This window comes from Antechinus flavipes, chromosome 1 (assembly GCF_016432865.1).
Source record: "Antechinus flavipes isolate AdamAnt ecotype Samford, QLD, Australia chromosome 1, AdamAnt_v2, whole genome shotgun sequence".
Lineage (NCBI taxonomy): Eukaryota > Metazoa > Chordata > Mammalia > Dasyuromorphia > Dasyuridae > Antechinus > Antechinus flavipes.
In genome coordinates, this window is record NC_067398.1 from 233195552 (window position 1) to 233211623 (window position 16072).

At 33.9% G+C, this 16072-nt stretch overlaps 1 protein-coding gene across 2 annotated transcripts; it reads right to left on the minus strand.

Moving 5' to 3' along the window:
• Nucleotides 1-452: 452 nt before the first annotated feature.
• On the minus strand, nt 453-15289 carry LOX (lysyl oxidase). Of its 2 annotated transcripts, XM_051997895.1 has the most exons (7): nt 14196-15283; nt 13669-13777; nt 11593-11730; nt 9106-9262; nt 7057-7152; nt 6619-6734; nt 453-4227 (listed from the first exon to the last, which is right to left on the minus strand). In XM_051997895.1, exons 1-7 carry the CDS (start codon nt 14902-14904, stop codon nt 4221-4223), a joined length of 1332 nt encoding a protein of 443 aa, XP_051853855.1. In that variant the 5' UTR covers nt 14905-15283; the 3' UTR covers nt 453-4220. The 2 variants fall into 2 exon arrangements, with proteins under 2 accessions (XP_051853855.1, XP_051853863.1); XM_051997903.1 differs by lacking the exon at nt 453-4227 and having other exon boundaries at nt 6615-6734; nt 14196-15289.
• Nucleotides 15290-16072: the final 783 nt, after the last annotated feature.

Here is a 16072-nt window from a genome sequence, read left to right on the forward strand (position 1 = left end):
CAGGACAAGCACTCACATGGTGATCAGAAAAAATGAGACAAGGACACTTTCAAGGGCTCTCTTAAGAACTTTAGAATCGTTTGCATTTCAATGAAGACATTGGCACAGGACCACTCAGCTCTTATCAGAAAAGATATTGTGCTTTATGAGCAAAGCAGAAATGCAGTAGCTCACAAGAAACTCAAGATGCATAAAGTTAAAGAATCCACTGCAAATGTTCTCAGGGACTATTTGTGCCCGACCTGTGGCAGAGCATTCTGCACTCATAGTGGTCTGATCAGCCACAGTTGGACATACTGTAATTTGACTCTTAACGAAGTGATGTCATTTTGGTCATCTTTAAGAACTAAGGACAACCACCAACCAACCAACCATCTATTTAAAAGTCATCTAGGGAATCATTTTGAAATTCAGATTCTCTATTCATGAGCAGAACATTTAGACAACCCCAATACTTGAAACTGTTTATTCAAGTCATTTTGTATAAACTTTGCGATCGTAATATGGACATACAAGAAAAGAATATGAAAGTGCACTAAAGAATATGATGCATCAGAATATTTTAAATAAAAACTTTCAAATAAAGTTATAAAGATTTTAAAGACAAATCCTAAAGAAAGAGGGAGATACTAAAAACTCAAAACATTGAAAAGGGACTTTTCTCTGAGTTAAACTTTAAATGCTCATTTCCCATTAGCATGAAATCCTATGGTTTACATTCATGTTGAAATAATTCAGCACCATTTAAAAACAAGCATTATCTATGGACATATCTTAATTGCAAGTAGTAGTATAGAGAAAGTTAGACCAATTTTGGATGCTTGTGAATGAAACTTGCTTTTTGATTGAATAGATAACAATTCTTCATTAAAAAAAAAAAAAAAAAAGTTTGACAGAAAGGAATTGAAAGTAAATTACATGCCAGCTGACATACACAATAAACTTCGGTGCAAAATAAAAATGAAGCTTTTTTTTTTGCTCCACTTATATTTCATTTTGTCAGATCCTTATTTTATAATTATCAAAGAATATCCAGCAGCACTTTGAAAGGAACTATACCCTTTAAAGATAACTGATATATGGTTAATCTCTTAGCTCCAAACAGTTGTTTTCTATAGATTGGATTTCCTCTAAAATCTGAAATTTGGAGAACATTATTTCTAGAATAATTCTCAGATAAATTTCCAAGGGAAAAATTTCAATGTATTTGAGACCATAGTTCTTATAGTTTCATTTTTAAAATAATTCCTAGTAAATTGATCACATAATATATATTTTAATGAAACTCTTACATCAAAAATATGAAGATTTTTCTAAAATATATAAATCTTTTCTTTGATTCATTAGCATAAAATAAAAGAAACAGTGATGATTTTAGGGGAATCTGGATCTTATGCCCCAGTAAAGAATTTTTTAATTTAGTTGTAAGATACCTGAATTATCAGATTATCTGAAAGAATGTATATAAAATTAAATTATATGTAAAAATGATGAGTTTAAAAGTTAATTTTCCCCCCTGGCCTAGACTTTTCAGAATTCCTTTATTTTTATTCAACTTTTCTTTCTATTCATTTTTCAATTTATTTAGAGCTTTATTGATTAATATCTGTCATCAGTGATATATACTGTTATTATTTGGGGTTGGGTGATCATTAGAATTAATTTCTCCAGAGCTCAAAATTGAAATTATAGGGGAAGGAGAGAGGTAGAGCTCCCTTAAATAATACAAATGAAGTTTGCTGAAAAAAATCTAGTAATTTAATATTAAATTTAAAATGCAGCCATTTTTGAGGTGTTGGGGAAATGCTTATGAATATTAGTAGCATCTGCTTGCATGACTTTAAAAATGGTCTTCGTAACACAAACTTTTCCTCACATTGGAAAATTGGAACAGTTGGTCTATAAGGTCCCTTTCAGCTAGATCTTTGATCTGCTGAAAGATGGTAATGTACACAAATATTAGAAGCATGGTAACTTGGTCACTTCAGCCTATATCATTCCTACATCTTGTAATAAGTTTTTCACATAAAGTGGTTATGACAAGATGGCATAGTCAGTATAGCATTTGTGACTTTTATGTATCTAAAAACTGATCAAAGTTTTTAAATGACAGTTATGTGAAGAAGCAGAGGTGTTTGGAGAAAAGGCCTTTACTTCAAATCTTCACTTTGGACAAATCATCCAATCTCTTGGGTCCCAATTTCCTTATCTATAAAATTATATGAGAATGATTCATTTATTGCATTGAAATTAACTAGATTCTCAGAGATCCCTTTCAGCTCTAAATCAATATGCTCTTAACAAAAAGATATGTATCTTTAAATGCCAGTCTGGCTCAATAATAATACTGACAGTAGTTCAAAAATGTTTTAAGATCATTTCTACTAGAAAAAATCACAATTAGAGAAATAATTCCATAGCCCAGATACAGATTCTTTAAAAGCTTTGTGACTATTTCAGTGTCATAATATATATACTACTAAATATTGGTAAATATTTGCATTTGGAGGACAATATGTATATTGTAAACTATGTTTTCACCTATGATAGGACCTTTTATAGAACTATATACACAACAGATGCTTAGTAAGTATCAATAATTATGCCTTTTGGTTTTATAAGCCATGTAGATGTCAGTTCACTTTTCTATGTGACATTTTGTGGAATTATTTAAAAGCATGTTAGAATTTAGATTTTTTTAATATTGTTTAATTTATGATCATTTCTGCTTAAGCACCACTAACTTTAAAATAATTTTATTTCAAGTGTAGACAACTTAAACTGCATCTTCAGCTTTTCAGGAAAAACAGAAGCTATCCAAATTCTATTGTGACAAATTATTTCACAGTTTAAAAGTAATATCACAGCTGTCTTATTATACAGTACAGCTTGTCACTTTACAGAAAATATCCTTCTCCTTTGTCCCCTTTCTTATGCTAACAATTAATGCCATATACTAATTTGGGCTAAACTTTTCAGAAAAAAATATTAATGATTAGCTCCTTATTGGCCTAATTTGATTATCCATTATTACATAGACATAATAAGTCATATATCCATAGTACTTAAAATGTTTTAATTGTAGTTTTATATATTTCAATGAATCCATGATGTTATTGATATGAATAATCTCTTCAACAATAAAATGTGCTAGTGATTCTTATGTGTAAAAAATATCAAGTATGAAAGATAAAAAAATATACTAGGGACAAAAAAAATGTGTCTTCCATTCATATAAAAAAGATTTTCAATATGCAGTAATGCTTTGGGCTACCTACTTTTTTGTTGTGACCTGAGAAGGTGGTAAGTATTGGTAATATAGTATTTAAATTTCTATTAGCTTGATAATTACCCATATTACAAGAATTGTATCTTACTTGGATGGTAACTTATTCACATTGTCCCCTGACTTGTCATTTTAAGAATGTAATTTTGAATATCCTAGTCATAGACAAGATCAAAGAGACAAACAAGGCATCATAAAAAATAATTAGATTTGGATTATGTAGTTCAATTTCTTAATTCATTTGAAAACTAAACCTGATTTGTGTCAGAATTGAGCTATGTATTTGGAAGAAAGAAAAGGGTTTATCTACTACTGTTAAAAATGTAAACAAAATTTTATATAGGAATGTAACTATCTTAATACATATACTGACATTTCTCTGCTATATATTAATATTTCTTGAAATCAATAATGTGTATTCTTTCCTCAGCACCAATATTTCCATATTTATTTGTAGGACTAATGATAGGATTAACATTTTCAAATTAATTTTTGCTAGAATTTACAAATTGTTCACTATTATATTTTGTTGTAATTTAGCACAGTAAAATTTTTTGCACAAAACAGTTTCAGCTCATTCACTAATAGTTCAATGAAACAAATATTTTGCTGGCTTGTACTGCAAATTCCCAGGGCAATACAAAGACAAGTTTCTTTGAAGTAGCAAATGCTCTTAACTGTGGAATTTGAAACACTTTACATAATTCACCACAACTATATCGTAAGTATAAATGAAATTATCCCAATCTTAAAATCCAGTTATGTTTTGTTGTTAAGCAGTCCAAATAATAATTCCTTTTGTATTTTCTGTGCTCTTTCCCATTCACATCCTACTGAAGTTAATCTAGGTTGCTTTTCTTTCTTTTTTTCAGTTTAAAACATCAGGCACTGGTTCATCCTTTTATTTTTTTTATTTTACTTTTTGTTTTGTCTCTTAGTACCTAAATGAAAAAAGAGAGAGGGAGAAAAGAAAAGTTGGTACACATGATACATTCTGTAGAAATGTAGTCATTAAAATTTTCCTATTTTGCTTTTCCTGTTATGGAAGCAAGATCCTTCTTCCAAATAATAAAAACCATATACTTAAAGTACTTAGTAAATGATCACTAATGTTTAAGAAAAGTAGTTATATATCTGATAAGTGCAATTTCAGCTTCGAAATATTAAAACCTATGAAAAATTAGTAAAATTGTTTAAGTAGGAAAAGAGCCTAGTTGACACAGTGGATAGATCTCTTCCTGTATTCAAATCCAGCCTCAGACACTTACTAGCAGTATGATCTTAAGCAAATCACTTAACCTTGTTTGCCCCCATTTCCTCATCTATAAAATAAGCTAAAGAAGGAAATGACAAACCACTCCAGTATTTTCGCTAAGAAAATCCTAAAAGGGATCACACTCACAATGAATCAGACAAGAGAAAAACAATTAAACTATTAAAAAGTAAAACTGTATGTCTTGAGTAGACAAATTCACACTGAGATGTGAAAAATTACAATTCTGTAAATAATTATAATTGTAAGACTGGCAATAGTACAATCACACTGGTAAATTAATTATTGTAAATAGAAGGTAGGCTAAAAGTTATTGTCATGAACTGAATATGTGACTTCTTATGTCATGGAATCCAAATGGTAAGTTGTAAATTTTCTAACAATAAATTTTATCCAGGGATGAGAAATTAACTTTGAATAATAGAATTTTAGATCAAGAAGGTTTGTAGGAGTCCTCATTTCTTATGAGAGGCAGCCTTGTATCATGGATAGAAAGCTGACTTTAATGTCAGGATGACCCTGACTTAAGATCCACCATTTGAATCAGTGGTGTATGATCAAAGAGGTTTCTTCTATCAATGAAATAACAGTACAAAACAAAAGTAAATACTACGTGTTCCCCCTTTTAGTCCATATATATTGTGTGAAAATTCTAAAAAAAATTATTTCATATTAAAATAAAATATTACGGTTTTATTTCTAGGTAACTTACTACTAATCAACATGGCCTAATAGCCATACATCCTGAGTAAATTCTGAAAATATCTCTTGAAATGTTAATTTCATTAATTACAATTTAATTTTAATTTAATTACAATTAAAATTTCAAAAAAGTCCACCACAAAAGTTGTATCTAGGGATGAAAATTCAGTATAGAATAATAGCATTTCAGATTGACCTTAGTGACTCTTTGAGTCTGATCCATATCCTCATTTTATAGGTGAGGAAATTGAAGTATAAAAACATTATGACTTGTTCCAAATCACACAGTTGGATAAACTTATGCAAATTGAATTTTGCCAAATTATCTACATGTAAAGTTCCCTTTGTATATTGTCACTAACTGTATGTGTGATTCTGGGCAAGTCACTTAACCTCTGCCTCAGTTTCTTGATCTATAAAACAGGAATAATAATAGTACTCCCTTACAGGGCTGTTGGGAGAATTAAATAAAATAATTAGTGTAAACCACTTATCATGATTCCTAGCATATAGTAAGCACTATTTAATGTTAATTACAATTAGTAATAGGAGGAAGAGGAGTAGATATCATTATAGAAAAACAAATCTAATATGTACATGACATAAGACACTCACAAACATTTACAGAAATTAAATTCAGTTATTTCATTCTGCCACATTTATTATTTTCATTAAAGAAACCCTCAGGTTAATGCTGCTTTTTATGGGCATCAACTAACTAAATTAGCAAAATATACTTTAAGCTTTCCTTTTCAGAACTATCCCACCCAATTTCTGTGAAATGGTTCATTTGTTGGTATTGCTCCACTAAACCAAGTTAATAATAACATAAAATCTATAGTTAGAAGTCTTCGTTATCTAGGATTCTCTCAGCTGGAAATTTGTGTTACCCAGTCTACAGATATTTTTCCAGCATTTTTGACATGGAGGTACTGTATGGCCATGGATATCTTCTTGAGTTATGTTTAATATAATTCAAATATGAAGTATATGCACATTATTTGGAAGATGTGGTAAATGAGAGCCTTATACTTTTTTTTTAAACAAAACACTTTATTCTACAACCATACCTGGTAACAGTTACTGCACTTTATAACACCTGTGGTGTTATTTTGGTCCTAAGTAGAGAAATAAGAACTCTTTACACACCCACCATTTTGTACTGTCACGCTTACTATCAGTGCAAAAAGGATGGATCTTAATTATGTAATCATTCTACTCCTGTAATATTTTCTATCTTTACAGTTTAAGAGAAAATTTAGGGAAAGGGAGAAACACTCATAGTGATTAATAAATGTTATGATAGACCAAGGAGTAACACATTTGTAAAGAAAACTAAAAAGTACAAGGAACTTACGGTGAAATTGTACAACCAGAGGCATATGCATGATGTCCTGTGTATCGGATGTCACAGCGTACAACATTGTTTGAATAATCAGACTCAGGCACTAAATAGCTGGGATTCACACTGACCTAATAGAAACAAATAATATTTATTTTTCAGATGTCATCATTATACATTAGCTAGCTGTTCTTTGTTAACATGTAGACTAGAACAAGAGGAAATAGTCTTAAACTAAAGCTTGAGCAACTTAATTAGATGGGTTTATTAAACTTTGAATGAGTGACAAGGAAAGTTATGCAAACAAGACAATTTTTCATCTGTCTGGGTTGGCTAAAGTATGGTCTCAAATGACCTCTCTAAATCATGGCAAGTCCTGTGATGATTTAATATCTGAATCCATAGATGTTTTCACAGAGGTTTGCAATCTAAATACATATTCAGGTCCACTACCTTCAGAATGTAGTTTCCAGGTTTTACATCTGTAATATCAATCCACTGACAATCTATATCTGCATTATAGGTATCGTAGCACCCAGGGCTCAGTCCCTAAAAAATGAGAATAAAATTTGATTAGCATACTCTTAGGGCTATAATCACATGATACATAATATTGTAATAATAGAATTCTGTTAGCAAACTAAATCTTAGTTAGCTAAAACTTTGACACCATACCAAGTTTAACTTATTGTTCCAATGTTAGGGAAAACAAAAGTGCACACAACTTAGACCTCTGACATTTCCCAGTTAAAATGAAAAGACTCAGATCAACAAACATTTCATCTGGCTTCTGTCTTTTATGAGTCAACTAAGAAAGTTACAATTTAAAATGATGAAACCAAATTCATTCAAAATTTTCTAAAATGCAACTAATCACTAAAATAAAAGTATTTGTTGGAAAATCTTTCTTTTAGGTTGAATGTTTGTGAAGAAAATGATAGATCAAGACCAGCATGTTATTATGTGATGACATGGAATGACTCTCAGTAGCCTAGGATGTAGGGATTCTATAAATATACACTAAGGCACAACTTCAAACAGGACTTCAGATTTGTGACCATCTTGTATAGGCACAAGAAATGGAGCAGCTTTCTTTAAGTAAAAGGACTCTATAACTCTTAGGATAAAGAGAGAGAACCACAAACAAACCCAGGCTTTACAGAAGATACAATTAGATGTCACCTAAAGGACATTATGAAATTATACACAATATAGAATGGGTTCCAGGTCATTTTTTATTCATCTGCATACAGAGATAACATTGGCACCAACACCCTACAATGTAAATATATATAATAAAATCTTACTAGACCATATACCTGCTTATAGATGTGCAGCTTATTCTTCTAGGGAATAAATATTTGTCCAGCAATACATGGACTTTATATATTTTTCTCTATTTGCTGTGATGTTTTGAGTTCAGAAAAAGATATAACATAAATTTACATCTCTAAAAAGTTCTCTATTCTAGCATACAGATTTACTTTGCAAGATCCCAGCTGCTGATCAGCTTTGGACTGGATTATGTTGATTTACTTTTTTTCCTGCCAAAATTCATGCTGGAGTGAAACTATATTGTCCACTTACAAATTGGGGCTCCTTATGGAAATACTGACACAGCTTTAACTATGGAAGCACACATTTTCCAACTATAAAACATATGTAAACTGCTTAATTCAGCAGTATTTTTTTTAAAAAACAGTCCCGGATCTCTGCATCTGACATCAATTATCTTTGAAATTTTGAATGTGTACACATTTATGCATGGGAGAGTAACTATACCCTTCTCTTCTTAAATGTATCATTGAAAAGGCAGACTTTTTGGAAATAACCTTATAAGGAGCTTGCTTTCCCTTTTCCCCTTCAATTACCTTTTCCAATTATCATCATATTCTTATAATAATGTATTAACAAGGTGAAAAGGATAGATAGTTTTAAATAATCATGCGTAGTTCAAATGACATCTAAATCACTTAGCAAGTTGGCTAAACAACATAAAAAATTGTCCCCCTACCAATCCATATCACCTATCTATTCAAGAAGCTATTAAAAGACTATATTAACTCTTATAGCCTTAATTATGATATGAGAAGTAGCTGTCGTAAAGGATAAGGATTCTATACAAACATATACAGAGATAATGGAAATGAATGAATTGTACTTTGACTTTTTCTTTCTGTCTTTGTCCCTTTGTCTCTTCATAGTAATAATGGAAATAAATGAATAGACTTGCTTTTACTATATATGTATACTATGTATCACATATATCTGTATATGTATATATTATAAATATATCCATATAAATGTATCCATATCATAAGAATTTATATATTATATATATCTATAAAAACAACTACATTCATTCCATTTCCCATGTATTTTTATCTTTGACAAGATGACTTATTAAATAAAATAACTCAAAGAGAAAAAACTGCAAGAATAAAAATAGAATATGTCATTTCTTTCTGAAACCTGTAAGGTTGGGGTATAGAAGGAACTTACTTGTGTGTGTGCTGTACAGGCATATCGTCTATAGTATCCATAATCACAAGAAGTATCCTCAAGGCAAAAACTTGCTTTATGGCCTTCAGCCACTCTCCTCTGAGTACTGGCATCAAGTAAGTCATAGTGGCTGAATTCATCCATACTGTGGTAATGTCTGATAGTCCATTCAAAAAAGGCATATTAGTTAATTAAAAACTGGATTATACATCAAACCATTCATAGAAAACATATCATAAAACATGTCTTCTATCAAAACATTGCTTGGACCAAAATCTCTTCACATTAAAATTGTGATTATATATTTTAAGGATGAAAAAAATATATATTAGATTTATTTTTTTCTTCCATGTATAAAAACATCTATTGAGGACATGCATGTTAATACTTTTACTTCTGAAAGGAGGCTTATGATTTTGGTTAATATTGTTTTTGTATTATATTAAGTGTCTTGATAATTAACAACTTCTGAATTTTAAGTGGAAGTAGCTGACACTTGATCTTGGAATAGGTTAATAAATTTAGATCCAGAGGAGATCTTCCTCCTTTTGAGGCAAAAAAACTGAGAACCAGAAAAATGAAGTGGCTTTTCCAAAGTCACACAAATAGTAAGCAGCACACCTAAAGTCTAATGATTCAGGTCTAATGATTCCAAATCCAGTTAACTCTTCCATTATTTTGTCTGGGTACAACTGTCTTTCAAGGAGCAGTGATTAATATTTCCTTTTCATAAGAATATTGGTGACCATTCAAAGTTTTGATTTGTTTTATTTTGTTTTTAAATATAACCCTCCTGTAGCCAAACTTACTAATATCTATCTACAGCAAAGGTTTAATTCCTGAAATGACAGAAAGGGGGATAATACTAAACCATCAATTGTCACTAGGCTAAGAAAGACCTTTTGCAAGTGAGCTGTTAAGTGGAAATAAAATTTTTATATTTTGTCAGCATTTAAATAAAGGATGAGATAAGGAATTTACACAATGTTTTTCCATTCATCATCACTATAAAAGTAAATACTTTCTCAAATTACAGGAACAGAAATCAGGTTGACATTGACAAATTAAAGGCATAGTCATTTAAAATGATAATCAAGTTCAAATAGGGATAGCCGGAAGGGAGAACAAAGAAAACATGCTCAGAAAAATAAAAATAAAGAATTATTATTCACAATGGCATCCAAAAAAGATTGTATATCCAAGTGGACCACAAAGTAAGCACAATCTGGAATACATATTAAATGACTAAGTAACCTCAAGAAACTGTAAGGCAATCTTCCCTTTAGGCTCAATACTTAGCTTCAAATACATAATGGAGAGAAAATTTGGAAAGACAAAAGAAAAGATAATATCTTTAAGTTAAAAAATGGAAGGATGGCATGATATGAGTTGGCAGTGCAGCAAACTATTGTTTTCTGCTTTTCTGGAAATAAATAATTTTATAATATTAAGGTGACTAAAAATGTAACAAGATAGCATACATTTTTTGGTTCAGATTTATTGCATTGATACAGAAAACTCTTAGTGTGGAAACTCTACCAGTGTTGGTCTCAGCAATTGTTCTGCAATTTACAGTCTTAGAAAATTGCCTGGGACCCTCTTGTGTCAAATGAATTGCATATGGTCAGTCAAATAGATAAATATATATGCAGATATGTATATGTGTGTGTGTGTGTGTACACATATATATATATGGAAAGACAAGTCATTCAAAAATAGTCTTCTTGAGTGCAAGGCCAGCTCTCTATCCAAGGGAATATATTTTTGTGGAATAACTTTGCTATCTACCCTTTCCATGAAAAAAGTGGAACTTTATTGTAACTTCTTAAATAATTAAGAAGCCTTTGAACAAGATATTAAGTTACTCAAGTGTGGAGAGAACACAAAGAATATTTTAAATTGCTGAAAACTATTGGGTGAAGATAATAATTCCTAGAGAGCTTTAAAAATATGACCGACTAGTATCTATTTGGGACAGTTTTGCTGTAGTTCTTTTAAGTGAGGATTAGTTTAAGTAATTTTTCAAGATCTCTTTTAAAAGTTTTCTGATTATGTAATTTGTATTGCCCTTTAAGAAATATTTAAAATTATCTTTTATAACACAATATTAAAACTTCAAAGTTAGTTTTACAAGAATATCATACTTATTCAGACTCTATTCCAATAGAAATGTCCTTTCCTCTACAAGTGTCATTTTGGAAATAGAACTCCTTTCTAGTGGACAAGACTTAATACCTTCAATTCAAAACATACTAATATACAGTTTCAAACATTATCAAGCAATTTAAAGATTGTAATAATTAGGGAGATATATTACCTCATTTTTACTTTTTTTCCTAATGACTTGGGAAGAAGTGAACAATTACTACAGTGAGAAAGCATCATACCTCCATTTTATAGAATATTGAAGGTTATTCACCATTATAAAAACCAAGTAAAAATAGAAAGAGAGATTTAAGAGTACTGTACAATAATCAGCACACTCACTGGTGACAGCTGTGCCACTCCCATGAATATCTTGGTCTGCTTGGTAAAAAATCTGATGTCCCTTGATTTTTCACTCGTTGGGGAAATCTTAGCAGCACTCGGTTATCATAATCTCTGACATCGGACCTGTATGCTGAACTGCAGTTGTGGAAAAAAGATAGTCACAACATAGCTATAGTGGCTTCCTACTCGACCTTCTCCTTACCCTTCCTTCTCATGGGAAAATAAAGATATGACACTTAAAAGCCAGGTGAATAAAAGGACAATCATTACCCATCCCCATTTTTTTGTGTAATATCCCCAGTCAATTAAAAACTAAAATCAATGAATGAAGTTTAGGCAAGGAATTATCCTGAACCATGGGTAAAAGAGGAATATAAGTATTTTTCAGGGAATTCCCCCCAACAAGGCATTTGTTGTAACATTATGATTTAGTAAATAAGTCTTAAAAAATTATCCAAAGCAAACAGGTCACATCTGGTAAAGGTCAAAAGTAAGGATTTGAATCCCATTCTTCCTGATACTATTACCAATCCATGCTGCTTCTCAGTATCAGATAAATAAATGCGTAATAAAGACTCCTATTTGGGTGATACTTTATATGTTTATAAAATAATTCAAGAACTCTATGAAATAGGTAAGGCAAGTATTATAATTACTAATGCTCAGATAAATTCTTGTCAATGGTCATAAAACTAGCAAGTGTTAGTTACTTCTAGGACTTAAGAGCAAGTGTTTAGATAATGGATCTAAGTCTCTGTGTCATTAAAATAAAATTCAAATTAAACAGCTAGTTAATCAAATAAATGATATGTAAATATGTTCAGTCCATGAGAAAGCACTAAGATTATACAATATTGTAAAAAGATATTGCAGTACTGCTCTTAGAGGGTCACTTCTTTTTCCTTTAGTAGAAGGAAGAAGCACTAGCAGAAAGGCCAAAATCGGCCAAAACAAAAGAATAAACATAAAGAGGCATGAAGCCCAGGATCCCCAAATACTTATGACTACCATAAGTAATAAATAGACAGGCAGTGTTAAGCAATGAATGGGAAATTTCCTCCAATCTGAAGGATTAAGGTTACAGTGCAACCTCTGACATACACAAGCTATGTGTATGTCTCAGTACCTCTGGGAACTTGCTACATAGAGGAATTTCCTCTGAAATACAAACAATATAGTTGCACTATGCTGGTTTTTTAAAAGCACATTTTTAAGCCTGTTAAGGTTTGACCTACTTTACAGAGTTATAATCCTAAATACATTTTTGGACTTGTCTTGGAGTATGTTACCATTCTCTGAAATGCCAAGGAATTTCTTCTCAATGTTAACTTTTTTTTTCCTTTTTTTTTTTTTGGTGGCACCTTCCAAAACATCTTGGGCTCCCTCTATTGGCTGTTCAGTATCAAAACCTAACAATTTCTATTCAAGTTAAGGATCCTTCTTTTAAAGCTGTTGAAAAAGCAAAGGCTTCAAGGCTTGTTAAAGTAAAGCCAGAACATGTTAATTACAGTTACAACCAAAAGAGGAAAAAACTTTTGCCAAGTGAATAAGACCACAGTAGCAAACATACTTTTCAGTCTTCTAAGAGGTCATTAACGTTCTCTATAATTTCTTTTTTTGGGTAGGTTTTTTTTTTTTTTCCTGGAGGGTCAAATTACAGATGTTTTATTCAATTTACTGGGAATGGCTGTTTCCCATAGAAGTATGTGGGCTCTTCTTTTATGAGGTCGAGTACAATTTCTTTTTCTTTAATCATGATAACGAGAACCCATTGCTTTTGAAACTTGAATATAAATAAGCCTGGGGCTCCAAAGATTCAGAAGGAAATAAACACTGTCTTAATCCAAGCCATTCTCTTCATCTTCTACACAACAGTTGGAATGGTCATGAGCAGGGGCCAAAACAAACAAACAAAAAAAAGTATTCTTATCATCCCCAACTATCCTGTTCTCTTCACTTCCCATCTCCCACCTGTCCAGGACCCCAGCTGCCATAGACAAGACTCCAGGAGGAGAAGAGCAGCGCAGAGAGGAAGAGTCCACATTAGGATCAGGAGAAGACCCCGGCCCCTACCTGGCAAGACAGTTTTCCTCCGCAGCACATCTCAAGTTGTACATGGACATCCTCTGCACGTACGTGGACGCCTGAATGTAGTAGGGATCTGGCACCAGGTCTGGGAGACCTACAAGTCGGCCAAGAATAATCAGAAAGCCACCAGCATCTTGAAACCCTGTTACTAACCCCAGCTTCCTGTCTAGCCTTTCTACCCATTCTTTTCTCCAAATCCTTCCCTTCTTTAACCGAATCCTTTTACTAAGATCCCTGCTTGTATTGAGACTAGATAGAAGGAGCAGTGGGGACGAGAGAAAAGAAGACAATAAAAGAATTTTCGGGAATGATTATGTGGCAGTCTCTTATGTAGGTCAGGAAGACATACACGGGTGCAGAGTTTTGGTTGAATCCGATCTTTGGGCTTCCTCTTAGAAGGAGCAGCAAGGTGGCCCTTTTTTGGGGGGGAAGGGGAGGCGGAGTAAGGAGAGTGGCGGAAGAGAAGTAGATATCTCTAATTTTTTGCACCTCTGATTGTGATTGCCACTTACCATACTGGAAGTATCCAGTCCCATAGCCAGGTCTGTGCCTACTTCCTGGACGTGGTCTTTCGTAAGTGTCATAGTAATTGTAATAGGGGTTGTCGTCTGCGTACTTGTAAGGATTGTAGGGGTCATCGCCCACCATACCATCCACTCGGCTAGGAGCTCTGAGATTGCTTAGAGTGGGGTGACTAGCCGCAGGGGTCCGGTTGCGGTCCTGGGAGGCAGGACTGGAGCCCCGAGCACGGCCCCCAGGGCTGCTGCTGGTGGTGGAGGTGACAGCAGGGAGGGTGGAAGCCGATGGTCCGGCCTGGTGCCGTTGCCCAGACGGCTGATAACCAGCCTGGAACCAGTGCCGCGCCGCAGGCTGCCGCCTGCTGTTGTGCACCGGGGCTCCCACAGACGGCAGCGGACGAGAGCGCTGTGAAGTGCTATTATTTCTGAGCAGCAAGACTGGCGTCTGGGGCAGCGAGGAGGAGACTGAGGAGACTGCGGAGGAACTAGCGGCTGGAGCCCTTCGGCGCGGAGGCTGGTACTCAGAGCCCAGACTCAGAAGACTGAACACCTGCCCGTTGTTCTCCCACTGAATCTTTTGCCTCCATACTGCTGGAGGAGGAGGGTCCCGTCGGGGCTGCTGGCAAGCCACTTGCAAAATATAGCCCAAGTGTACGCACAGATGCAACCGAAGAAGAATAACTGCGGGTGAAGGGAAATGCATCTTTCTCTCTCCTTTAATCCTCACAGACACGAAAAGCGTTGTTTTAAAAATAATAATAAAAATAGGAGGAAAAAATCACTTGTGGGGAAGGAAAAACCGTCTACCAAAGTATTTCAATAGTTACCTAGGAGCGCCAAAGATTGTGTAGATTGAAAAAATAAAAGAAAACGAGAATGTGGCGTCTTACCCGTTCCCCCCCTTCCCAGTGTTTATAGAAGAATGATGGGGAGAAGAGCAGAAGCAATAGCGAGAGGGCAGCCTCTCATCGTCGTCGTCGTCCTGCTTTTGCTGGTGTCTGGAGTGAAGGAAGGAGGAGGGATGCGAGATTTTAAACTTTCTGGCACATTTGCAAAGTTACACAAGCGTTTCTTGGCAGTGCTGCTCCTATGCTATTTGTTCACGTAATGCGATTGGAAACGTGCAAGTCTGACAGTTCCTCACATCTGCCCCCTCCCTCTTAACCACCTCCCCCCAAGACACGTTGCACATAGAGAGGTTTCTTTAAGGGGAAAGAACAAAAAAAAGGATACACATCCAGCGAGAGACACACGCGACCCACATCTTAATCTTGGGCGAACATGCAGGAATTTCAGTGGATTCAGACACACTCAAGCAGCCAGACCAGGCGAGTGTGCCAAAGTATGCAGAAGGAAAAATGCTATTAGGTCATCAAACACAGGAAGACTGGAAAGGGGGAGGTAGGAAGACTTAGACTTGACGGGAGTGGAGGGAACATGTTTTGGGGAAAATATTCTGGTTAAGAATTCCATGTTCAGGAGGGGGAACAAAGCATATTTCCCAATACACTCTGACTTATGGGAAATCCTCTCATCCTGTAAACTCTGAGCTATCGAATTTTGTTTTTCTGGGTATAGGTAACATGAGAAATGGGTTACAAATTCATCTCCTGCAGTGAAATTTCTAAGTGAAATTTCACATGGGAGAAGGACGGTTGACCCAGGTTCATAACCAGAATAAATAAATCCATTTCCCCGTTTCAAAAACTAAACCCAGAGGTCTACTTTTATCGGAACGTGAAAAAATAATCTTTCAGCTTGACAATGCATCTTAGAAAAAGGTTGTTAAACAGATTGTTCAGAATTCGGCTGTAAATTAACATCTGAACTAAGAATCCCTTGCCTCCTTCCTCTACTCCCTCTCCTCCTAT